The sequence below is a fragment of the Ptychodera flava genome, chromosome 16 (genome assembly GCF_041260155.1).
Source record: "Ptychodera flava strain L36383 chromosome 16, AS_Pfla_20210202, whole genome shotgun sequence".
Taxonomy (NCBI): domain Eukaryota; kingdom Metazoa; phylum Hemichordata; class Enteropneusta; family Ptychoderidae; genus Ptychodera; species Ptychodera flava.
In genome coordinates, this window is record NC_091943.1 from 37,103,986 (window position 1) to 37,124,421 (window position 20,436).

Here is a 20,436-nt window from a genome sequence, read left to right on the forward strand (position 1 = left end):
AAATACCCTACACAGCTTTCAGGCCATACACTATGACTCTCTGTGTTGGCTTGTTTCATTGATAAGTAATGTCAGACTAGACTAAGGTTTTAGAGTACAGTCTCCAGATTGTATCTTTTCTGTCTTTTCATTCTCAGTATTGGATTATCTAGGATTTTCATTTGGCTCAGCGCTTTACATTGGAGTGTATATTGTCTTTGATTCCTTTAAAAGCATGTCAGATTTGGACCCTGGCTCCATCTGTAAGTCTGTGTCAGTAACACAAAGACTGATCACATAGAATTAATGGAAGTGATGCTACCTTCACTGTTCTGAGTAATACAGAGCTTATAATCAAAGAGGTGGTCTTCCATCGTCTGACGTCCATTGTCATGCATCAAGTTTTTGTGTTCAAAGTTGGGAAAGATTTGAGACGCAAATGAACTTGCAGATAAAGAAGTGTGTATATAAATTCTGGGAAAAGAACTTCCTGTACTTCAGATTTAGATCTTCAGATCACAGAAGAAAGCAGCCGCTATTTTTGTTTGTGTACACTGAGAAAGGTGCAAGTGCAGTCTGGGAACACTCCTAAACTGATGACATTTGACATGCATGTCTTGTTGTTAACTTTAAAATATCACAACTTTTATTTACAATAAACAACACCAGAATAGAGCAATATTAGCATGAATACATTATAAAATCATGTTAATCTTAATGTTACATTTATGTGTATCAAGTTGCAGTAGGTGAACTATTTCCTTTATTTATTTTTCACAAAATAAAATGTATTTTTATGCATTTTTATCCATCTACATGCTGTGTACAACAGTGCCATGGTAAATTAAGAAAGTGCAGATTGTTGACTGTGAAGCACTTCAATGAAACGGGAATTTACAATCAACTGTTCTCATGACAACACTTTCCCATTTTTCTTACGCAGGATCTCCAAGTGACAGAGAAAAAAGAGTTACCAAGGAAACGGTTTGAAGGACTTCCTCGTCCTTTGCTCGGAAGGAGAAAAATCAGCAGTCCTGAACTCCAGTCATCTCAGAAAGCTGAAAGCACCCTTGCATTACTCAATCGCAAAGTCAGCAGTCCGGAAATCAAAATAAGCTCTGTGGACAATGACAACAATGAGACAAAATTAAACGAAGAAAGAGCAATTTCAGAGGAACAAACTGAAGACCTGGGAATTATGTTTACTGCTAAGAATAAGAATAAACTGACTGTTGATTTGTATCAAAAATCATCGTCTTCATGTGAGGACTGCTCCAAGGAAACCATAGACAATAGTCATAGTTTTGATCGGTTGATGAGTACAGCATCAGCCCCGTCAAGTCCTTCAGAGACAGTTCATCTCAGTCGTAGCTGGAATTCTCTAGCGCCAACAGGTACAGTCTCTCATTCACAAGTGAGAAAATCAGATGAATTTGATTGCAGAGACTCTACAAATGGAAAAAATAGCAAAGACACTTGCAGTGCAAAGAGTAAACCCAAGTGGAGACCTATCTTTACTTTGTTCCCACGTAGCTCAGGGGAGATCAAAAATAAGGAATGCACACACACAGAACAAGCACCGGCACATGCTTTGTTTTTGAAAGAAACTTTTGATCCAAAGAAGGAAGATATTCCTCCAAAAAGGGTAAGTCTAACTTTTGTCTGTCCAATGAAATGCAATTGTTGGTTATATTAGTTTTCTCATGAAATCATATACAGATTTTCTTTCTTTTTATAGTCGAAGGCAAACTAACGAACACATGCTACCAATGATAATTTGCCAGGTTAACGTAATTAGCTATTCTATACTTGATAGAGAGTTGATAAGCGAGTGTCAGCTATGTGTATTCTACCCACAATAACCCTTTGAGTACTATCATTTTGTCCCACCAAAATTTTAGTGCAACATTTTACAATTTTATGAATTTTTCTCTATTTTTTGACCATTTTGGACCTAATGGATATCACATTTCATTGGCTAAAGCTTTTTATCAAAATGTTGGCAAAAATCTGAAAGAAAAAAAATGACAGGGTTATGTTATAAAAGCAACAAAAGTTGACTTTGGCACATAAAGGGTTCATCAGAGTTCAAATGTTAAAGCACAGACCTCAATGTGTAATTATGAAAGCACAAAACTTCCGAGGACATAATACACTCATATCTAGCAATAATCACTGCGATTAAACCGCTGTTCCTATAGTAACCTCAGAACAGTTCATCAATGTGGCACCTCTTATGTGATACTTGCTTCTTCAAAGATCTTGGTACTACTGAACTCTGATCAATGCAGACCTGAAATTTTAGGTCTGAAATGACCTGTATTTGATCACATGCATGAAAGTATTAGCTTGGAAGCTGTGAGTATCAGCATTATCAAGGCATTGTGTCTGTAATGTGGCTGCAATGCATTGGTGTCTGTAATGTGGCTGCAATGCATTGGTGTCTGTAATGTAGCTGCAAGGCATTGGTGTATGTAATGTGGCTGCAATGCATTGGTGTCTGTAATGTAGCTGCAAGGCACTGATGTATGTAATGTGGCTGCAATGCATTGGTGTCTGTAATGTAGCTGCAAGGCACTGATGTCTGTAATGTGGCTGCAATGCATTGGTGTCTGTAATGTGGCTGCAATGCATTGGTGTCTGTAATGTAGCTGCAATGGATTGGTGTCTGTAATGTAGCTGCAATGCATTGGTGTCTGTAATGTAGCTGCAATGGATTGGTGTCTGTAATGTAGCTGCAATGCATTGATGTCTGTAATGTAGCTGCAATGCATTGTGTCTGTAATGTGGCTGCAAGGCATTGGTGTATGTAATGTGGCTGCAATGCATTGGTGTCTGTAATGTAGCTGCAAGGCACTGATGTCTGTAATGTGGCTGCAATGCATTGGTGTCAGTACTGTGGCTGCAATGCATTGGTGTCTGTAATGTAGCTGCAATGCATTGGTGTCTGTAATGTAGCTGCAATGCATTGATGTCTGTAATGTAGCTGCAATGCATTGATGTCTGTAATGTAGCTGCAATGCATTGGTGTCTGCAATGTAGCTGCAATGCATTGATGTCTGTAATGTAGCTGCAATGCATTGGTATCTGTAATGTAGCTGCAATGCATTGGTGTCTGTAATGTAGCTGAAATGCATTAGTGTCTGTAATGTAGCTGCAATGCATTGGTGTCTGTAATGTAGCTGCAATGCATGTTGGTGTCTGTAATGTAGCTGAAATGCATCAGTGTCTGTAATGTAGCTGCAATGCATTGGTGTCTGTTATGTAGCTGCAATGCATTAGTGTCTGTAATGTAGCTGCAATGCATTGGTGTCTGTAATGTAGCTGCAATGCATTGGTGTCTGTAATGTAGCTGCAATGCATTGGTGTCTGTAATGTAGCTGCAATGCATTGGTGTCTGTAATGTAGCTGCAATGCATTGATGTCTGTAATGTAGCTGCAATGCATTGTCTGTAATGTAGCTGCAATGCATCGGTATCTATAATGTAGCTGCAATGCATAATTATGTCTGTAATGTAGGAAGTATGAATTTAGATTTTTGCTTTTGTATCACGACTTTATAATCACAGTTCTGAGGAATACCAATCATATTAATCATAAGAGATACATACTTTATCACACAGTAAACACAGCATTGCTCCATTGATTTGCAGCACTGTATTCTCAAATTGTATTAAATGTCATGAAAGGCTTGAGAGACTCACCAATTTTTTAGTCCCACTGGTAGGTCAGAGAAAATCAAGTGAATTTGTCAATCATAATTAAAAAACCTTTGGACCAATAGTAAGCTAGATAAGCTAACAAAGGAACCAATCAGGTCCTCAATGAGTTGCCAGTCAAGTCTTCAATACGGTGTCAATTATTCTTCAATGGATACATCCATGAACAGAAGACAAGGCAAAAATAAAGACCTATGTCGGTAGTAATCAGTGATTGAAAGACCTTATTTGAATGAAAAACATGGCAATCCAAAAACAGCTATCAGCAGAGATATTGCATATTCACAGACAAACATTACACATTGCTTTTACCACGCTATGATTATCTTTGGTAATTTTGAAAACCTATAGATTCGAATCAGGTATGTTGAGAAAATCCCTAGAGATTTTTCACTGTGTGAGAGTTGGCAGTTTAAATGTTCTGATTAATGCATTTATAGATTAGAGGGAAAATGCATATTTATTTTGAGTGTAAGGAAAGAATCCAAGATCAAAGCATTTGTAATGAGGGTGTATTTGATCACCATGGCAATATGCATGAAGACAGATTATCAACTGGCATGTTCCTGTCAAGTTAATGTTGTTCTTGTTGGACTGCGTAACTGACAAAACAATTGATGTGAAAAACTTGAACTTCATTAATCTTAATAAGAATGAGAATAGTACATCATTGGACTAAAACAACACTTGCATGAATAACCATTGATAGTTGTTCTCATGGAGAGACAGTTACTTGTATTATCGTATGAAAATGATGATAAAACAATGATAACATTGTATGGTTTTCAGAATCGAATAGTGTTTTTAATCTAAATATCACAGTAAGCGAATATCTGATAGAGATATTATCAGATATATACAACACACAAGTCACTCAAAGGACAACTTGTAACTATCCAATGATCATCTTTGAGAAAGCCTCAAAGAGTCATGTTAATCTCTTTCTTTTCTGCATCAAATCATTGCTTTTCATGTTGCCATGGTTACATGATTATATACAGTTTATGCTGGATAGATATCATAGGTGAATATGATGATGGTCAAAGTGTAGGAGTTAATATTCCCTTAATTTACAAACCAGCCTTCACCAGTATTATCTAAATATGTCTTCAATATCATAGCGTAGCTATATCAGCCACCAGGTCTCTTGTATTTAAGTCAGTAAACTTTCAATTGATAAAATCCAAAATAACTCAAAATGGAATGTGTAATTATTTTTGTAACTGGAAGTCCTGGTAACTTCAAGTTTGTGAACAAATTGTCATCGTAACAAGTTGATCTCAAGTTATTATAAAAAGACATACATACTTCTCAGTATCTGCTGAGGTTTAAATATTATTTAGATTCTAACCAGTTGTAAATCTTCAGACATTTCAACTGCTGCTTGAAAAGTCTGTGCTGATATGCTCCCTAAGCTCAATGTCAAATACAAATACAAACATAAATGTTCTCATGTACTATTAATCAATACTTTGGAAATACAGACATTCAGGTTAAATAAACCCTTGCACCACCATGGTTTGGCCCAAACCCATTGTTATCAATGATGATCGTGTTTACAAGGAATTGTGGATGAACAGGTTATTACAAAATACCAAACACCTTAGAACTCATGAAGACGTTTTCTGTACTCTTAACAAAGTACTGCTTTATTTTTACCAAAATCCTAAACACAGTATTTTGTTAAAGTTGGTGAAACGTTAAAGGGACAAAGTCGGCCAATTTTCATGAATTTTGTTTGATATGAGATACTACTTATATTGTTTGACATGTTGAAAGATACTAAATGAATGGGTGACCAAACATATATTCGACCCTGGTTTTAGACAAATTAAATGAAACATTACGAAATTGAATTAATGGTCATGACCATTAATTCATTTCGGCGATGGTTTCATGTATCGTGTCTAAAACCGGGGTTGAATATATGCATGGTCACCCATTCATTTAGTATCTTTCAACATGTCAAACAATATAAGTAGTATCTCATATCAAACAAAATTCATAAAAAATGGCCGACTTTGTCCCTTTAAGATAAGACAGTCTATACCGTGGACAGTAGTAAACCTTAATGAAATAACATCATGGTTTTTCTCAGGAATCAAAGATTAAATGAAGCAAAAATCCAGCCAAGCATTGGCGCCACTGCTGTGTTCAAAGTTCTAAATGAGAGTACAGGAATTGTTTTTCTTTGCGTGTAGGACAAACTATCATGGCATACACAATTGGTCAGCAATCAAAAATGCACCAGCAATGCAGGTGTTGTAGTCAGTACAGTAAATGCAACTAAATGCTTTCCCTTCAAGAACTAGGTCTCTATTTTCAGTATTCTAGTGTTTTACAGAAATCCATTCCACCAGCCAATGTAAGTTTGATTACCCCTTAAAGGTGAAAACTGATCGCTATGGTGATTTTATGCATATCATACAAGTTACAGCTCCAACCAATTGTCAGTTAAGTGATGAGAATATCCTTGGCCTGTACAGGCTCAATGTAATGATGCCATTTTCAAGGCTAGATTCATTTGAAGTGATTTCAAAGAAATCATCTCATTAACTACACTTTTCAATACAGCTGCATTGTGTCGTTCAATTAGCATAGAGGAAACAAGGCCTTGAGGTTATAAAATCTGTTGCCATGACAATTTCAAATATCTAATCCAATTTTGATTCACGGCTGGCTGATGAGGCTAGTTTTCCCAAGGTCAATTCTTGCTGGTTCATACGACAGAAATAGCTATATTAATAATGTACCATTTTATGTGGATGCTTTCCCAATGTTACCGGCCTTCACAGTTGAAAATAAATAAGCCTTTAAAGTTGGCATGTGCACTACATCATGTATCCACTCCAGGTCTGAAACTGAATCAGAGACATGTTGTATGGACCAGGAGCCTTGGCATTAAAGTTTGAAATTGTGATTTGAAAATTTGATGACCAGATACACGTAGGAGCAAGGTATCATGTCAGAATAGAAAATTCAGCAATAAGCAGGCACTCACCAAGGACAAAGGAAGAGAGTATCAGTTTTTGTTCAATTTTTAAAATCTTCTTCATTGATTATGCTGTCTTATAAATATGCACAGTAAATAGCACAAATAAATGAAAGTGTGCAATATTGTCAGAGTTTGTCAGATATAGCTTGAGTTTGTGAGCTCAGATACGGCATAATAAACATAACAGCAGTTTGAATTCATATAGCTGTGGATCAGTGAATGTTGTTGATGCAACATGAATAATTTTGCATACTTTCACCACTCAAAGATACTTTGTAGTAAGTTTCTGTTAGAATTACAATCAACCTATTTGCAAGAATATAGCATTCCTTTATGTATTTATTATTTTGATTTTGATTTGGGGGGTGGGGGTGGAAATATTTTTGAATAAAATTGGCAGCATGTGCAAGAGAGAAAAAAATAATTTGATCTGTGATGGCCTGATCCTTAAATGGCTTGAGTTAAAAAATGACAGACCCTGGAAAACATATTTCCGGGTTTATTTGCAATAAGCATTGATGCAATCAGTATTTAAATGAAGGACTATTTAACTTGCTTTGTAAATAGTGAAAATTTAAAAACACATTACAAGATGCAATAAACTAGTTTCAAAAGCAATATACAGGGTCTATACTCTCCTGGAAAGTCCTTAAAAGAAATGATCAGTTGTGATATCGTAGAAATGGTATGTGAAATAATATATTGTAAAAATGATATCTTGAAAATGGTATTTTGGGCCTATCAGTTGTTGAAAAAGTCCTTCAAAGTCCTTGAATTTTATGTGACTTTCAATGTATGGACCCTGAATATATTATTTTTTACTTCACATGCAAAATATTTTCTTCTGGCTCCTTGTACTATAATAATGGTCTATTAAAGGAAATTATGAACTCAGATGGATGAGGAGTTAAGAACTCCATGGATCAGTCAGCTCAGAATGGATTTTTTATCACCTTCTCGTGTCTATTTATAGACAGAGAAGGTATTAGAGTTGAAAACCAATATGCTGCTGTCAAGAACTTCCGTCTGTCAAGACTTCCGTCTGTCAAGATCCGTTGACGTCATGCCATCGTGAGGGTTATATCATAAACTGGTGGGGGTGTTCGTGGCTCAGGTTGAGGTGTGGGAGAACGATTTTGAGCTGTGACAAAAATCAAAAGGGACTTAGCAGCATAGCCACAGTGTTAAGCCTTTCTCCAAGGTTTCTTAGTTGACTACAATCTATTACAGACTACTGAGCTTACGTTAGGGGTACTCACTTTGTGTTTGCTCACTCTGTGAGCGCTAGTGTTTGTACTGAGTTGCGTGAATATCCCCTCATGGCCTCACGTGATCTGGGCCTGTTGCATAATCTGCATAGATGATCATATGCCTCCGAGTCTGAAAACTGTCATTGTGTAAGCCTGTCGGCATTTTCCTTGCATTTTTTCTCATTTAATTTTGCAAAATATCGGCGAGTACCTCAATATTTCAAGATAACCCTTTCTTCCCAATCGTTTCCTGGAGTTTCAGAGTCATATGAACGAAAATGAGTGAAAGTTTTCGACAGGAAAATCGGACGTCGGCCATGTTCAATGTTTACAGTACAATCAGAAGTTTACGTGGAGGAATTAACCAACAAACACAGGAGTGTTCATGATGCCCGCCCTCTAGAGGCAGACCCTCCTATATGAAGTACCACATTTGATGCTTGTGGAAAGCTTGCTTGACCACACAATGGAGCATTTAAACTTTTAGAAAATGACAAACTGAATAAGAAGGTATTCAGAAAATGTCAAATACTGAGGAAAAATGCGCAAATATTCAAAATAAACAGGTTAACTGATTGGTCAGCTATAAAAAACAATGACAATGTTTATGATCAAAAGTTTTTGAGATGCGCACATTTTAACAAATACAGAAATTATTAACATTATAAATATAAGACCAAACTATTTTTTCAGGGATGGGACAGGTTGGAAATGAGGGGTGAGAGACAAGGCACTCCTATTGCTGCATGTGGATGCAGCCACACCATTTCATTTACAGCATACTTATTCACTGTGTTGTGTTCAAGTTCCATATTGTACTGACTGTCATACAAGGATAACATAAGCAAATCAAATCAAATTAGAAAAGGATCAATGCTGTTGTGTGGATTTTGCTGAACATGGCTGATATTTCGCCCTATATATTTGGTATCCAGCAAAGGCATATTTTGATGTCAAGTCAAAATTAACACTACATTGCTGACAATATATTTTACCATTTCTGCATGAATTTTTCTTTTTTAAATTATAGTATATTAGTACTTCAAACAGATTAACAGTTATCGTGATGTCACCCCATAATTTTACATCACAAAGACTAATTCTGCCAATTTTTTTTTGTTTTTCAGTCATTTTATAAATTTTGCACTGCACAAGATGATTGAACAAATTGCAATGTTTGAATTTGTAAACTCAAAGAATAAAAATCCTTTGGTCACAATTTAAATTTTTTAAAAGAAATTTACTCTTAAACACTTTTAGCATATATTCTTTACACGGTCATGTATTTCAAGGAAAATATGCCTATTAAAAACAGTAATTTCCTCACTTTCAATTTTTTCTCAATACTATGACAATTATCAGCCATGAGCTTATACAAACACAAGACCAGATAAGCGTTTTTCATCATTTCCACAGGACTCTTTGGAAAATCCATTAAAAACAGTTAAAAGTGACTGGAAATGATCACTTGGTATACATTTAATTTACAGATGCCAGGTTGTGTATTTCACATGCACTCAGGTCAGTAGGGAAGTGCGTCATTACTATTTTGGACTGTTAATTCTTATTTCTGAATTGTTTAACTTTTTTCCACATTGAACTATCTTTAGGCAGTTTATACTGTAGCTTAGAATTTTTTTGATTGATGTATTTAATCATCTTTTGGGTTCTTTGGGTCCATATCCCACCTCATGCCCCTACATCATCAACTATTTACCAACAACTCCATGCCAACAACCAATTACCTGACCTGGCCACACATTAGAGAAGGTACAGCGTCATTGACGGTATTTTTTATCACTTGTCTCTTGTACATAAAATTGATACAGCAGAAGCATGTATTGTAAACTGTTGTTTATTGTTACTTATACAGAATACTGCAAGTTATTTATTAGGTACAGATTTGAACCAGTGACACGTTAGTAAACTGTGAACCGCATGTTAATAAGTTGGTTGCTGTCTCAGTGACCAAACAAAAAATATTGCTTCCATACACCCCCACCCCAATCAAATGATTCCCCTCTAATAAATATCCGTAGGTAACTACGAGTAAATCTAAATGTGGAATTCATTGGGTTGTTGTCAATTTTCAGAAATTTGTAGTTTCGATAAACAGTCTGAACAACATTGCTGTACTGCAATTGGCTTCAAATAGATAAACAGCAGAAAGCTTTGTCATGGTAATCACTCTTCAGACCAGAGATACTGAAGTATATTTTCCTCTGGTAACAATCAATATGTGTTGCTTGATGTACAGGCTTTTTATGCTCCTGGTAAGTCGTGAAAGGTTCTAGAATTTCAAATTTTTCCTAGAAAGTCCTGGAAAATGTTGTTGAGGATTTCAAAGAATCAATCTTGTGTCAGAACCCTGAAATACACTTTATGTATGGTTGATGTATGTAGAAACTTTAAACATATCAGTATACTTAAACTTCAGGAATATGGCCTTTTTCACCCTGAAACCATTTTCTTTCAAAATCAAGCATAAAAATCAGGGTCATCATGCAAATTTGGTACTAGACAAACAAATTACCCTTACTGACATTTGAAATTCAAAATGGCCACCATCCTTGTGTTAACTCCATTAGGAAAATACATTTTTTGATTTTTGAAAAACTAAGTCAGTGAAAAGTTTTCTTACATCAAGAGCTTTAAAATAAGGCCCCCCCCCCCCAGAGGTAGATCAGAAAAGAATTGTAAAAGTTCTACCTTAAAAGTAGATTCATAAAATGTGGTCACACATACCCAACTTATTGCAAATTACATTACTGTGAAAACCATAAATCTTCTGGAGAAAGTGAATTTGACCAAAGCTCAGCCAGCCTTGAGAAAGAATTTATGTTAGCTAATATTGCCTGATTGAGACAATATTGTCTGATTGAGATATGTGTGTTGTTTGCTCATCAATTTTCTTCATTCCCATTTCATCAATATTTAATGTAAAATACACAATGCTGTACTTGTCCTTCACTATTGTAAATATATAAAAATTGGAAAATCATACGTTTGTTTACCTTATAATCTGGCTGAAATTAAACTTCACAAAGGAGAGAGGATGTCATTTATTGTAAATATCAGATGTAAACATTTGTAAACAAACATTGTGAATGGTGATTCTGGCCCGTACAAGATTATTTATCAATGACAACTGTTGTAATTGAAAAAATCACGTCATTCTCCAACGGTGTCATTTGCTGTTATTTATTTCTATAGCAAAACAATAAAAATAAGATCACTCCTCGTGAAGTGGTTCTGAGCAAAAATGGATTCCAATAGAGATATCTACTATGCTGTTTTCATTTTTTTCAGAAGTTGGTGACGCGAGTACGCTCTCGTTCAGTTGGCTCAGAAGAGGATGTAATAGAAGAAATAGACGAAGCATCAGGTTCAGATTCACCAAATGATGATGCACTTCAACTACCAGCCTTCAATGCAGAAAATGAAAAACGCAAGAAAAAGAAAAATCTGTGAGTTGATACACAACTGGAAATGATATCCACAAAATTCAACACAATATGAAAACTCTGTCGGAAAGTATTTCACCCTGTCATGGTAATGTTTTCTGTCAAAAGCAAACCTGATTCAATAATTATGAAAAATCAGATTTTTCAAGGATTTTGTTCTAACCTATTAAGAGGTAAGTTTGATATATATGTACAAAATGTCCACATCTTTCATGATGCTTAAAATCTTGAAGATATTTCAGCCCGGATTGATAATAGTTGTCTTCAAGGAATTGAAAACTGTGCATGATGTGTGCTAGATATGTAATAAAACTGTTGTCATAAAAATCTTGCTTCAGAGCTAAAGATATGAAAGAGAGGCTACGATTTCTCAGACGGAGGCACACTGACGGATGTTTGAAAGATGCAGAAAAGCTGAAAAGTCACCTGAAATCAACGACACATGCACAGGCATTGAAATGGAGCGAATCCTTTGATAATCTGCTGGCAGATAAATGTAAGCTCTTATTTCATACTTCATTTCTTATGCTGCTTCTGCTGAAATCCAACCATTCCCAACATTTCTCAAATCAAACTGTTTTTTTTCATGATAAAATATATCTTGATGGTCAACTTATCTCATCGTGGTTGATGTATGTTGCTGATCTATTAGCTCTTGTGGCCAAATAATATTTGCTTTTTAAATCTTCATTGACTTATAACAAGTTTCCTGTTAGTCTTTAAATGTGATAGTGCAAAGTCTCAGATTTTTACATCTGTGCAAATCATAATGCATTGTGTATGTGTTTTGTTAAAGTAAGTGTCTATAAACATCTAGTTCACGTAATTTTCAATGTTTTATACAACTGCAACAGAAAGACTCCCAATGTTGTTAATTTTAGACAAGTTTTCCAGTGTAAAAATTTCAATGATAATGTGAAATTACAAGTGTTACTTTAATTGTTAAAGCATCATGCATGCTGTGAAAGTTCACATTGTATTTTGTGTTTGATAAAGTTTTTTTCATTGTGACTTTTATCACGAATTCAGGCATAGACTGCAAGGGTAACTAGGAATCCTAGTCTGATTTCAGGCATAGACTGCAAGGGTAACTAAGAATCCTAGTCTGATTTCAGACATAGACTGCAAGGGTAACTAAGAATCCTAGTCTGATTTCAGGCATAGACTGCAAGGGTAACTAGGAATCTAGTCTGATTTCAGACATAGACTACAAGGGTAACAAGGAATCTAGTCTGATTTCAGACATAGACTGCAAGGGTAACTAGGATACTAGTCTGATTTCAGGCATACACTGCAAGGGTAACTAGGAATCTAGTCTGATTTCAGACATAGACTGCAAGGGTAACAAGGAATCTAGTCTGATTTCAGACATAGACTGCAAGGGTAACAAGGAATCTAGTCTGATTTCAGGCATAGACTGCAAGGGTAACTAGGAATCCTAGTCTGATTTCAGACATAGACTGCAAGGGTAACTAGGAATCTAGTCTGATTTCAGACATACACTGCAAGGGTAACTAAGAATCCTAGTCTGATTTCAGGCATAGACTGCAAGGGTAACAAGGAATCTAGTCTGATTTCAGACATAGACTGCAAGGGTAACTAGGAATCCTAGTCTGATTTCAGGCATAGACTGCAAGGGTAACTAGGAATCTAGTCTGATTTCAGACATAGACTACAAGGGTAACAAGGAATCTAGTCTGATTTCAGACATAGACTGCAAGGGTAACTAGGAATCCTAGTCTGATTTCAGGCATAGACTGCAAGGGTAACAAGGAATCTAGTCTGATTTCAGGCATACACTGCAAGGGTAACAAGGAATCTAGTCTGATTTCAGGCATAGACTGCAAGGGTAACTAGGAATCTAGTCTGATTTCAGACATAGACTGCAAGGGTAACAAGGAATCTAGTCTGATTTCAGACATAGACTGCAAGGGTAACAAGGAATCTAGTCTGATTTCAGGCATAGACTGCAAGGGTAACTAGGAATCCTAGTCTGATTTCAGACATAGACTGCAAGGGTAACTAGGAATCTAGTCTGATTTCAGACATAGACTACAAGGGTAACAAGGAATCTAGTCTGATTTCAGACATAGACTGCAAGGTAACTAGGAATCCTAGTCTGATTTCAGGCATAGACTGCAAGGGTAACTAAGAATCCTAGTCTGATTTCAGGCATAGACTGCAAGGGTAACTAAGAATCCTAGTCTGATTTCAGGCATAGACTGCAAGGGTAACTTAGAATCCTAGTGCAACATTTTAATGAATGTCAAGGACACAAACAGTTTGCAGAATTTGGAATGCTGAAAGTGCTGGCAGGTCGTTTAGGTACATGTGTAAATGTGTCATGTAGCAGAAAACATGAATGGCCCGGTGAACAGCATCTTCATGTTTCGTGATCAAAGGATACAGGAAAGATTTGTGTCAGGGGAATTGCACATCAGCTTAGACGGAAAAAAGCAGATTTCTTTTTTCCACCGTATTTCTAACTGGAGGGGCTTTTTATTTCCTCATTATAAATAATACAGTGTTTTGCTGGATATCTGGTTTCCAATACTTCAAAGCTCTCCACAGTCACCATCATATTATTTTCAGTCTCAAACATGTATAATATTGAGAAAACAATGCTTGCATGGAAAATACTATAGTGCAAGTTTACATGTATTAGTCAATGGAAAATGTTTACTTGAAATGGTATGTAGTTTATATGCAGGAACTAGCAGCCCCAAATGAAATATTCTATAAGTTCAGGTCTCTGTATGGAATTATTATGAGTAGACAGGTGAAAATATCAGTTTCTGTGCAAGGGCTATCAACTTTAATATCAGATTTACCAATTTTTCTCAGAAACTAATCAGGTTACTTTGGATTTGATATGATGAATTTGAAAAAAGCCACTTTGAGTGCAAAGTGGTAGATTGAATATTGTTCTGTTCAGAGCTAATCTACCAGTCCAATGATGGTAGATTTCTTTCAACTTAATTTCTATAATAAAGAAAATATATCCACATATACAATATCCTTTTTCACTTTATCTCTTTTAATATTGGCTTATAATTTCTGCAAGACTGACCACGAATGGTAGCCTGTCCAAATGTATGTTCTTTCGAAGTAAATTCGATTGGCTACCAGGGTTTGCTATCAATGATGTCAGAGGTCAACCAAAAAACATAAGAATTATGATCAGAATTTTGACATGTTATTTGGCCCCAACAAGGAACAAATGATGATAAGAGGCAAGAATATGAGAATTATGGAAAATGTTTGCTGATCATGTGTTTGTTTATTTAATCGTGATGAGATCATCAAAAACGTCTTTCACATGCTACAATCAATATTGACAGCTGGAAACTCATGCTACAAAAAGTTACAAACATCCAAAGACAGAATAGTTTTCCTTTGACATGGTTTTATTGTCTCTAATTTGACCCTGGGCAAGGCATTTCATGTCCGAGTAGATGTACTGTCTTTCTCATGTTACCTTGGATGATTAGATAAGATACAGTAATACACTCAGGCATATATATATATATATATATATATATATATATATATATATATATATATATATATATATATATATATATGCACGTCAATTGCTTTTGTTACATAATCCATTATGACTGTCTGGTGGTCATTCCCCCCCCCTCCATTTTTTTCATGTCTAAAGCATTAATGGTCAGTGATTAACTGTTCACTAGGATTATCTGAAAGAATTATAAAAGGTTTTGCAAGTTCAAATATTGGCACAGGTGTGGGATATGCAGATGTACTTGGACTGATTTCACTTTAAGTTGGCAAAGGACAACATACTATGATCTACACATGCATGCCAAATTTTTTTTATATGATACAATATGGCCGCCACAAGGCCGTTTTGTTTATTCATTTTTCATGTCAAAAGGTATTATTCTGACATGCCTTGCTGATTTAACTGTAAATTCTTGGAATTAAATCATGAAAACTTCCCGAATCTGTACATAAAGTGAATTCGCATATATTTGAGGTTATTTTTAACATAGTTTACCAACTTATACAAATAAACATACAGCTGTCAGGTCATTGATTAATTAAATCATCACAACATAGAGGACAGCCAAGTGTAACTCATACATGGGATGGATAAGATAAGATAAGATGAGCAATTAAAGATAATATCAGGTCACTCCGTAACACAAACAGAATAAACAAAGATTACAAAATAAATTTAATAAAAGGCATTCACTATTTGCAATTTGCTCACTGCTCATTAACATACCTATATGATGCATATCCATTATTCTGTTAAATCAACCCTTCAATAAGTACATGACATAAACATGATTACTACTGTGTCATTTACATTTGATCAATCAACAAAAATTGTGTGGGGACTGTGTCATCAATGATGACTTGTTTGGTTGTTTGGCCATGAAGAGAGCAAACACAATCACAGGACCATATGATATCAGTATTGTAAGGCAAATACCTTGTAATTTACATATAACTACCGGCAACACTCAATCTTCCTCTTCCAAAATCAAGACTTCTGCACAAATCAAATTTTATCATTTGAAGCCTAAGTTCTTCCCAGACTTTGCTGTTGGTGTGATTTTACAGACAAGGCAGCATTGCTCTTTAGGACATCTTAGCTGATTTTAAAAAGTTGAGAAACTTAGAAAGATTTCCTGTCATGCCTCTGAGACTTACACGATAAATCAGAAACGTATTATGAATTATTTACAACCTTGGTAAATGTCACATTATGATTGCAGCATGCTACTTCCTATCACATCCAATATATCTTTCTTGGAACCTCATCATATCTAATTTATGCAGAGCTCACTTTATGGTAAATATATTTATGACAAACAAATTTTCTCATGCACACTATTTGGTGAAATTTTCACGTGATTTCTTTGTAGTGTTGTGTATGATAGGCAGTGTTTGTCAGCTAGGTTCTTACCTAGATGGAAGTTCAAAGCTATTATAAGTTTTGCAACTTTGTTATATTTCTGGAAATTAAAAAATAGGTAAAGGAACAAGAGCAATATCCAAAGATATCGCTGTTTACCATTTTCCCTGAGTTGTGTTTTGGTTCATATTATGAGAAAATCGCCTGAAAAGGGAAATAACAAATAATAGATTTAGGACTCTGGACAGTTTTATCCAAAGGAAACAATTGTAATTCAACACCATTTATAATAACTTTAGAAAGATCAGAATGATAAATTCTTAGAGTTACACAATCATGTTCAGAGAAACATGTTTGATGTAATTAGCTCACCTGTAAGTGATGTGGAGCTTATCAAATAGATGGTTGCCCGTTGTTTTCTGTCGTCTGTCTGCTGTAGTCCATCAACTTTTGACATTCCAGATGACTACTCCAAAATCGCAGGTTAAATGCTTTGATATTTGGTATGGAAATGCCTAGGGGTGACCTCTAATCAGATTCGTTCGAATTGTGATAATATACAGAACTCCATGGCCTCTCGAAGTATTTTTAGGGATACTGAAGTTTACTCGTGATGCGGCATATTCTGCTGTACTTTTCAGTCACTTCACTCGTGAAAAATAATGCCGCAGGATATGCCGCATCACTCATAAACATAACTGCAGTATCCCTCAAATTGCTGCACAAGGCCATGGTGTTCTATTATTAATACATCGGTTCCTTTAATTTAACAAATAGTATTGAGTCTATGAATATGATAAAATTCCAGTGATACGACATTCTATAAATGAGGTTTATGATTGGCTGGACTAACGTATAGGCATTCACATGTAACTTTTCTATAGAGATCATAATCTGCTTGCACTCCTGTCGTCTCCAGCATGTTCTGTAACGCACAAAGAACAACACACGGATTGAGTACGCACATCACATATGTGAAGTTTTATTTCACAAGAAAATTTGTGAAAGTACACTTAGGTTAATTTTAAAAAAAGGCAGACACAATATAATTTTTAATCGATTTAATATTCAACAAGAATTTCAAAACATTGAAAACTGTAATTTTCGTCCAAATCATCAGAATAAATAACAAAAAGTCTGCAGTGCTTTATATTCAGAGAGAGATATTTTAAAACAGAAAGTAGTTCCCCTTGAAGACCGTGTTTATTTCAATTTGCATATTGATAATCTAATTTGCATATGGCCTGATAAAAAATGCAAGTTTATCACGTGTGATTTTAATGCAATATATTACGATTTTGATCACTTTGGAAGCAAATATTGCAATAAATTTGATATCAGAAGTGTATCCCTTTAATGTTATTTGAGTGCAATGGGGGAAACAAATGTCAGAGACTACCTGGATGTAATTAAAGACACAGGAATTACTTTTGTGTTTTTTGCTAATTTGCATATCAGCTTGTAAAAACACAGGTTTCATCTTTTCACCTGCAAAATAAATACGGCAATACGTATGTAATTATCTGCATTATTTACCTGCAAATACATATTACTTATTCCAATTTGTAAATCTCACAAATTTTCAATACATTTTATATGTCATCTACAGTTGGCATAACATAAAGTTTGTCCATCAACTACAATAATCAGTTTTCAAAGTAGTCAAAAAGTCTTCTTAGCAAGAGGCTTTTCAGCTGAAAATTTTAAATAAATCAAAAGTCCACAAAATTTTGACTTCAGGGTAGTATATGGTAATAGGTAAATGTGGACTGGGCAGCTTCCTCAAGATATGCTGCATAGTAACTTGTTACAGGTAAGCTGATTTTACTAATCTCCAAGTTTCCTCCATTGATACACCGACATGGGATTTACAGACATCAAATTTTAATAAATCAGTGCGTAAATGGGTCAGAAATAACATATTTGCTCTTGATGTTATCATTTCTAATGTTGTTTGTCCTGATATAGAGCTTTGCATGCAGAGAAAGCTGCCATTTTGAAAACACTGATCATGAATCTGGCATGTCACATGGGTCTTTTTGTCTTTTAACCAATGAAAAGTCTCTTCATTGAGCTGTGGTCTCTTGGTATCCAATCAGTATATTACATCTTTTATAAGTTTTCTTCTGTTATCGTATTTAATTGGAAATGGTATTTACGAAAATAAATATGTAATGATAGACTGCCTGGCCAGTAAACCACAATATTCCATCATTCATCTCTTTGAAATATCTCTCAGTGTATTGTGACTCTGCAGTCAATCAATCTTCATATTGTGAATGTCACATTGCAAAGTTTCAAGACATGAAATAACATGCAGTGTAAGGCAAAAAAAGAAAGAAATTGTTTCTGGTCCTTGACATTCAGCAAAAGTGATGCAGTGACGTGATACTTTTATTTTTATTTTTTTCTTTCTTTTTTTTTTATTCCAAACAATGTTGGTTTGGCACTATTGATGCAACAGTTATTGTCTTTTATCACTGGCTGCATAATACTTCCGTTTTCTTTTTAGCATTTTTGGACATGCAAACAGGGATATCAAGGATAGCTGTACTGATGAGTATGTAACCAAAACAAAAAAAAGACATGAAGCACAGGTTCTGAAATCATGCGCGTGATGACCAGAAACAGTCTTTTTTTTTCACCTAAATGAAAGGACTGAATTTGTCCAAATGTAAATTGTAAAGAGTCTGATATGAAAATTTACTGTCAGGATCCAAGTTTTATGATTTAAAGCATCTTGAATTCATACATAGGACTAGACGACCACTTGATCGATTCATAAACCGTAGGAGATCAAAATATGTCATGATTTTATTCCGTAAATAGGATGGTTAAACAGCATTTAGTTTGTATTCCATGGATTGTGATCATGGTCGCACACCATATGGATGACAAACATTTTGATATGGTGACACCGGGTCTGTCTCAACCTTTATTTTCACATAAAAGGAAATACTCATCATTGAGGTGAAAACAATTTTTTTTCAAAAATTGTTGTTTTTCCAATACAAAAGGACAAATACTATCTGTGTAGGTTTGATAACTACACACTAAGCCAGATTTCAATTTTCCCTTAAGCATTTAACAGACAGCTAACACGTCTGACAGAATTTTGTTAGCTCTGACTCAGAAGCAGATAGATACTGCTTGATTTGCGTGTAATTTTTCTCTTCTTTAAAGGGCAGTGAAAAATGTCAGATGATCAACTAGCATTACCATTTCCATCAAATACAGTCTTCATAGTGTGAAATTATCATCACAAAATGTTCCAATGAGGAATTCATCTGCTATGTTAATGATTCATACTGTCAGGGTAATTTATCCAATCAATAAATTGCACTGGAAAACACAGAAAGTACAAGCATTCAGTGTCTGCTAATGATTGTTTTAACATATTACTGCCGCTAACAATGATACAAATAAAACTATAAAGTTTTCCCTGCCATGCTGAAACCATTGACAATGCATCTAATAGAGTTGAGTTTATTTCCTGGTCGATAAGGGGACATTGTTTCCAAGGAGAAGACAAGGAATTCTCTCTTATCAGTGTTAGGGGAGCTAGTATATCAAATATCATGTCCATTTCATTTGTCATGAAATCAGCATGTCAAATCATTCTATCTTGCCTGGTTTTCATTTCTAACAGTGAAAAATTTCAATTTTAAAATGCAATTTGAAATGCCAAGTGGAAAATTGAGGCTTGCTATCATTTAATTGTTTCCTGTTATCATCTTAAAGTCTGCTGCCAGTCATTCTCTATCTTTTTTTCTTTGATGGTTTTATCTGGTAGATTGTTAATGTCACCTTTCATATGACCCGAGTATTAATTGATTTCCATGAATTTGTATCCTCAGTGAAGTTAACAAACATGGTATAATGTTCCATTACTTATCCTTGCTTTGACGTTTTTCAGCCTGGTATTTTTGGTGAACACGTTTCATACCAAAAAATCAGACTGCAGTTAGTTGGTAGCTGGTAGAACTTAAAGCCCCAGTGCTGCTAACTTTTGATGATAATTTCACCATTTTTATTTTGAATGTGAACCATAATTCCTTGTTCTTCTCCCCAAAGAATGTTGATATACACAGTATCCAGCTTGTCAACTCAGCCCCTATGGTTGTAAACTGCATTGTTA

At 35.1% G+C, this 20,436-nt stretch overlaps 1 protein-coding gene across 2 annotated transcripts in view; it reads left to right on the plus strand.

Annotated features, from left to right (window-relative positions):
• LOC139114741 (uncharacterized) overlaps nt 1-20,436 on the plus strand; it is a 162,928-nt gene that overhangs the window by 135,186 nt on the left and 7,306 nt on the right. Inside the window, exons 2-4 of one of the 2 annotated variants that reach the window (XM_070676619.1) lie at nt 923-1,624; nt 11,253-11,410; nt 11,746-11,903. In XM_070676619.1, coding sequence (XP_070532720.1) covers nt 923-1,624; nt 11,253-11,410; nt 11,746-11,903 — 1,018 coding nt within the window. The remainder of the gene's footprint in view (nt 1-922; nt 1,625-11,252; nt 11,411-11,745; nt 11,904-20,436) is intronic. The other variant, XM_070676620.1, reaches the window with a different exon arrangement.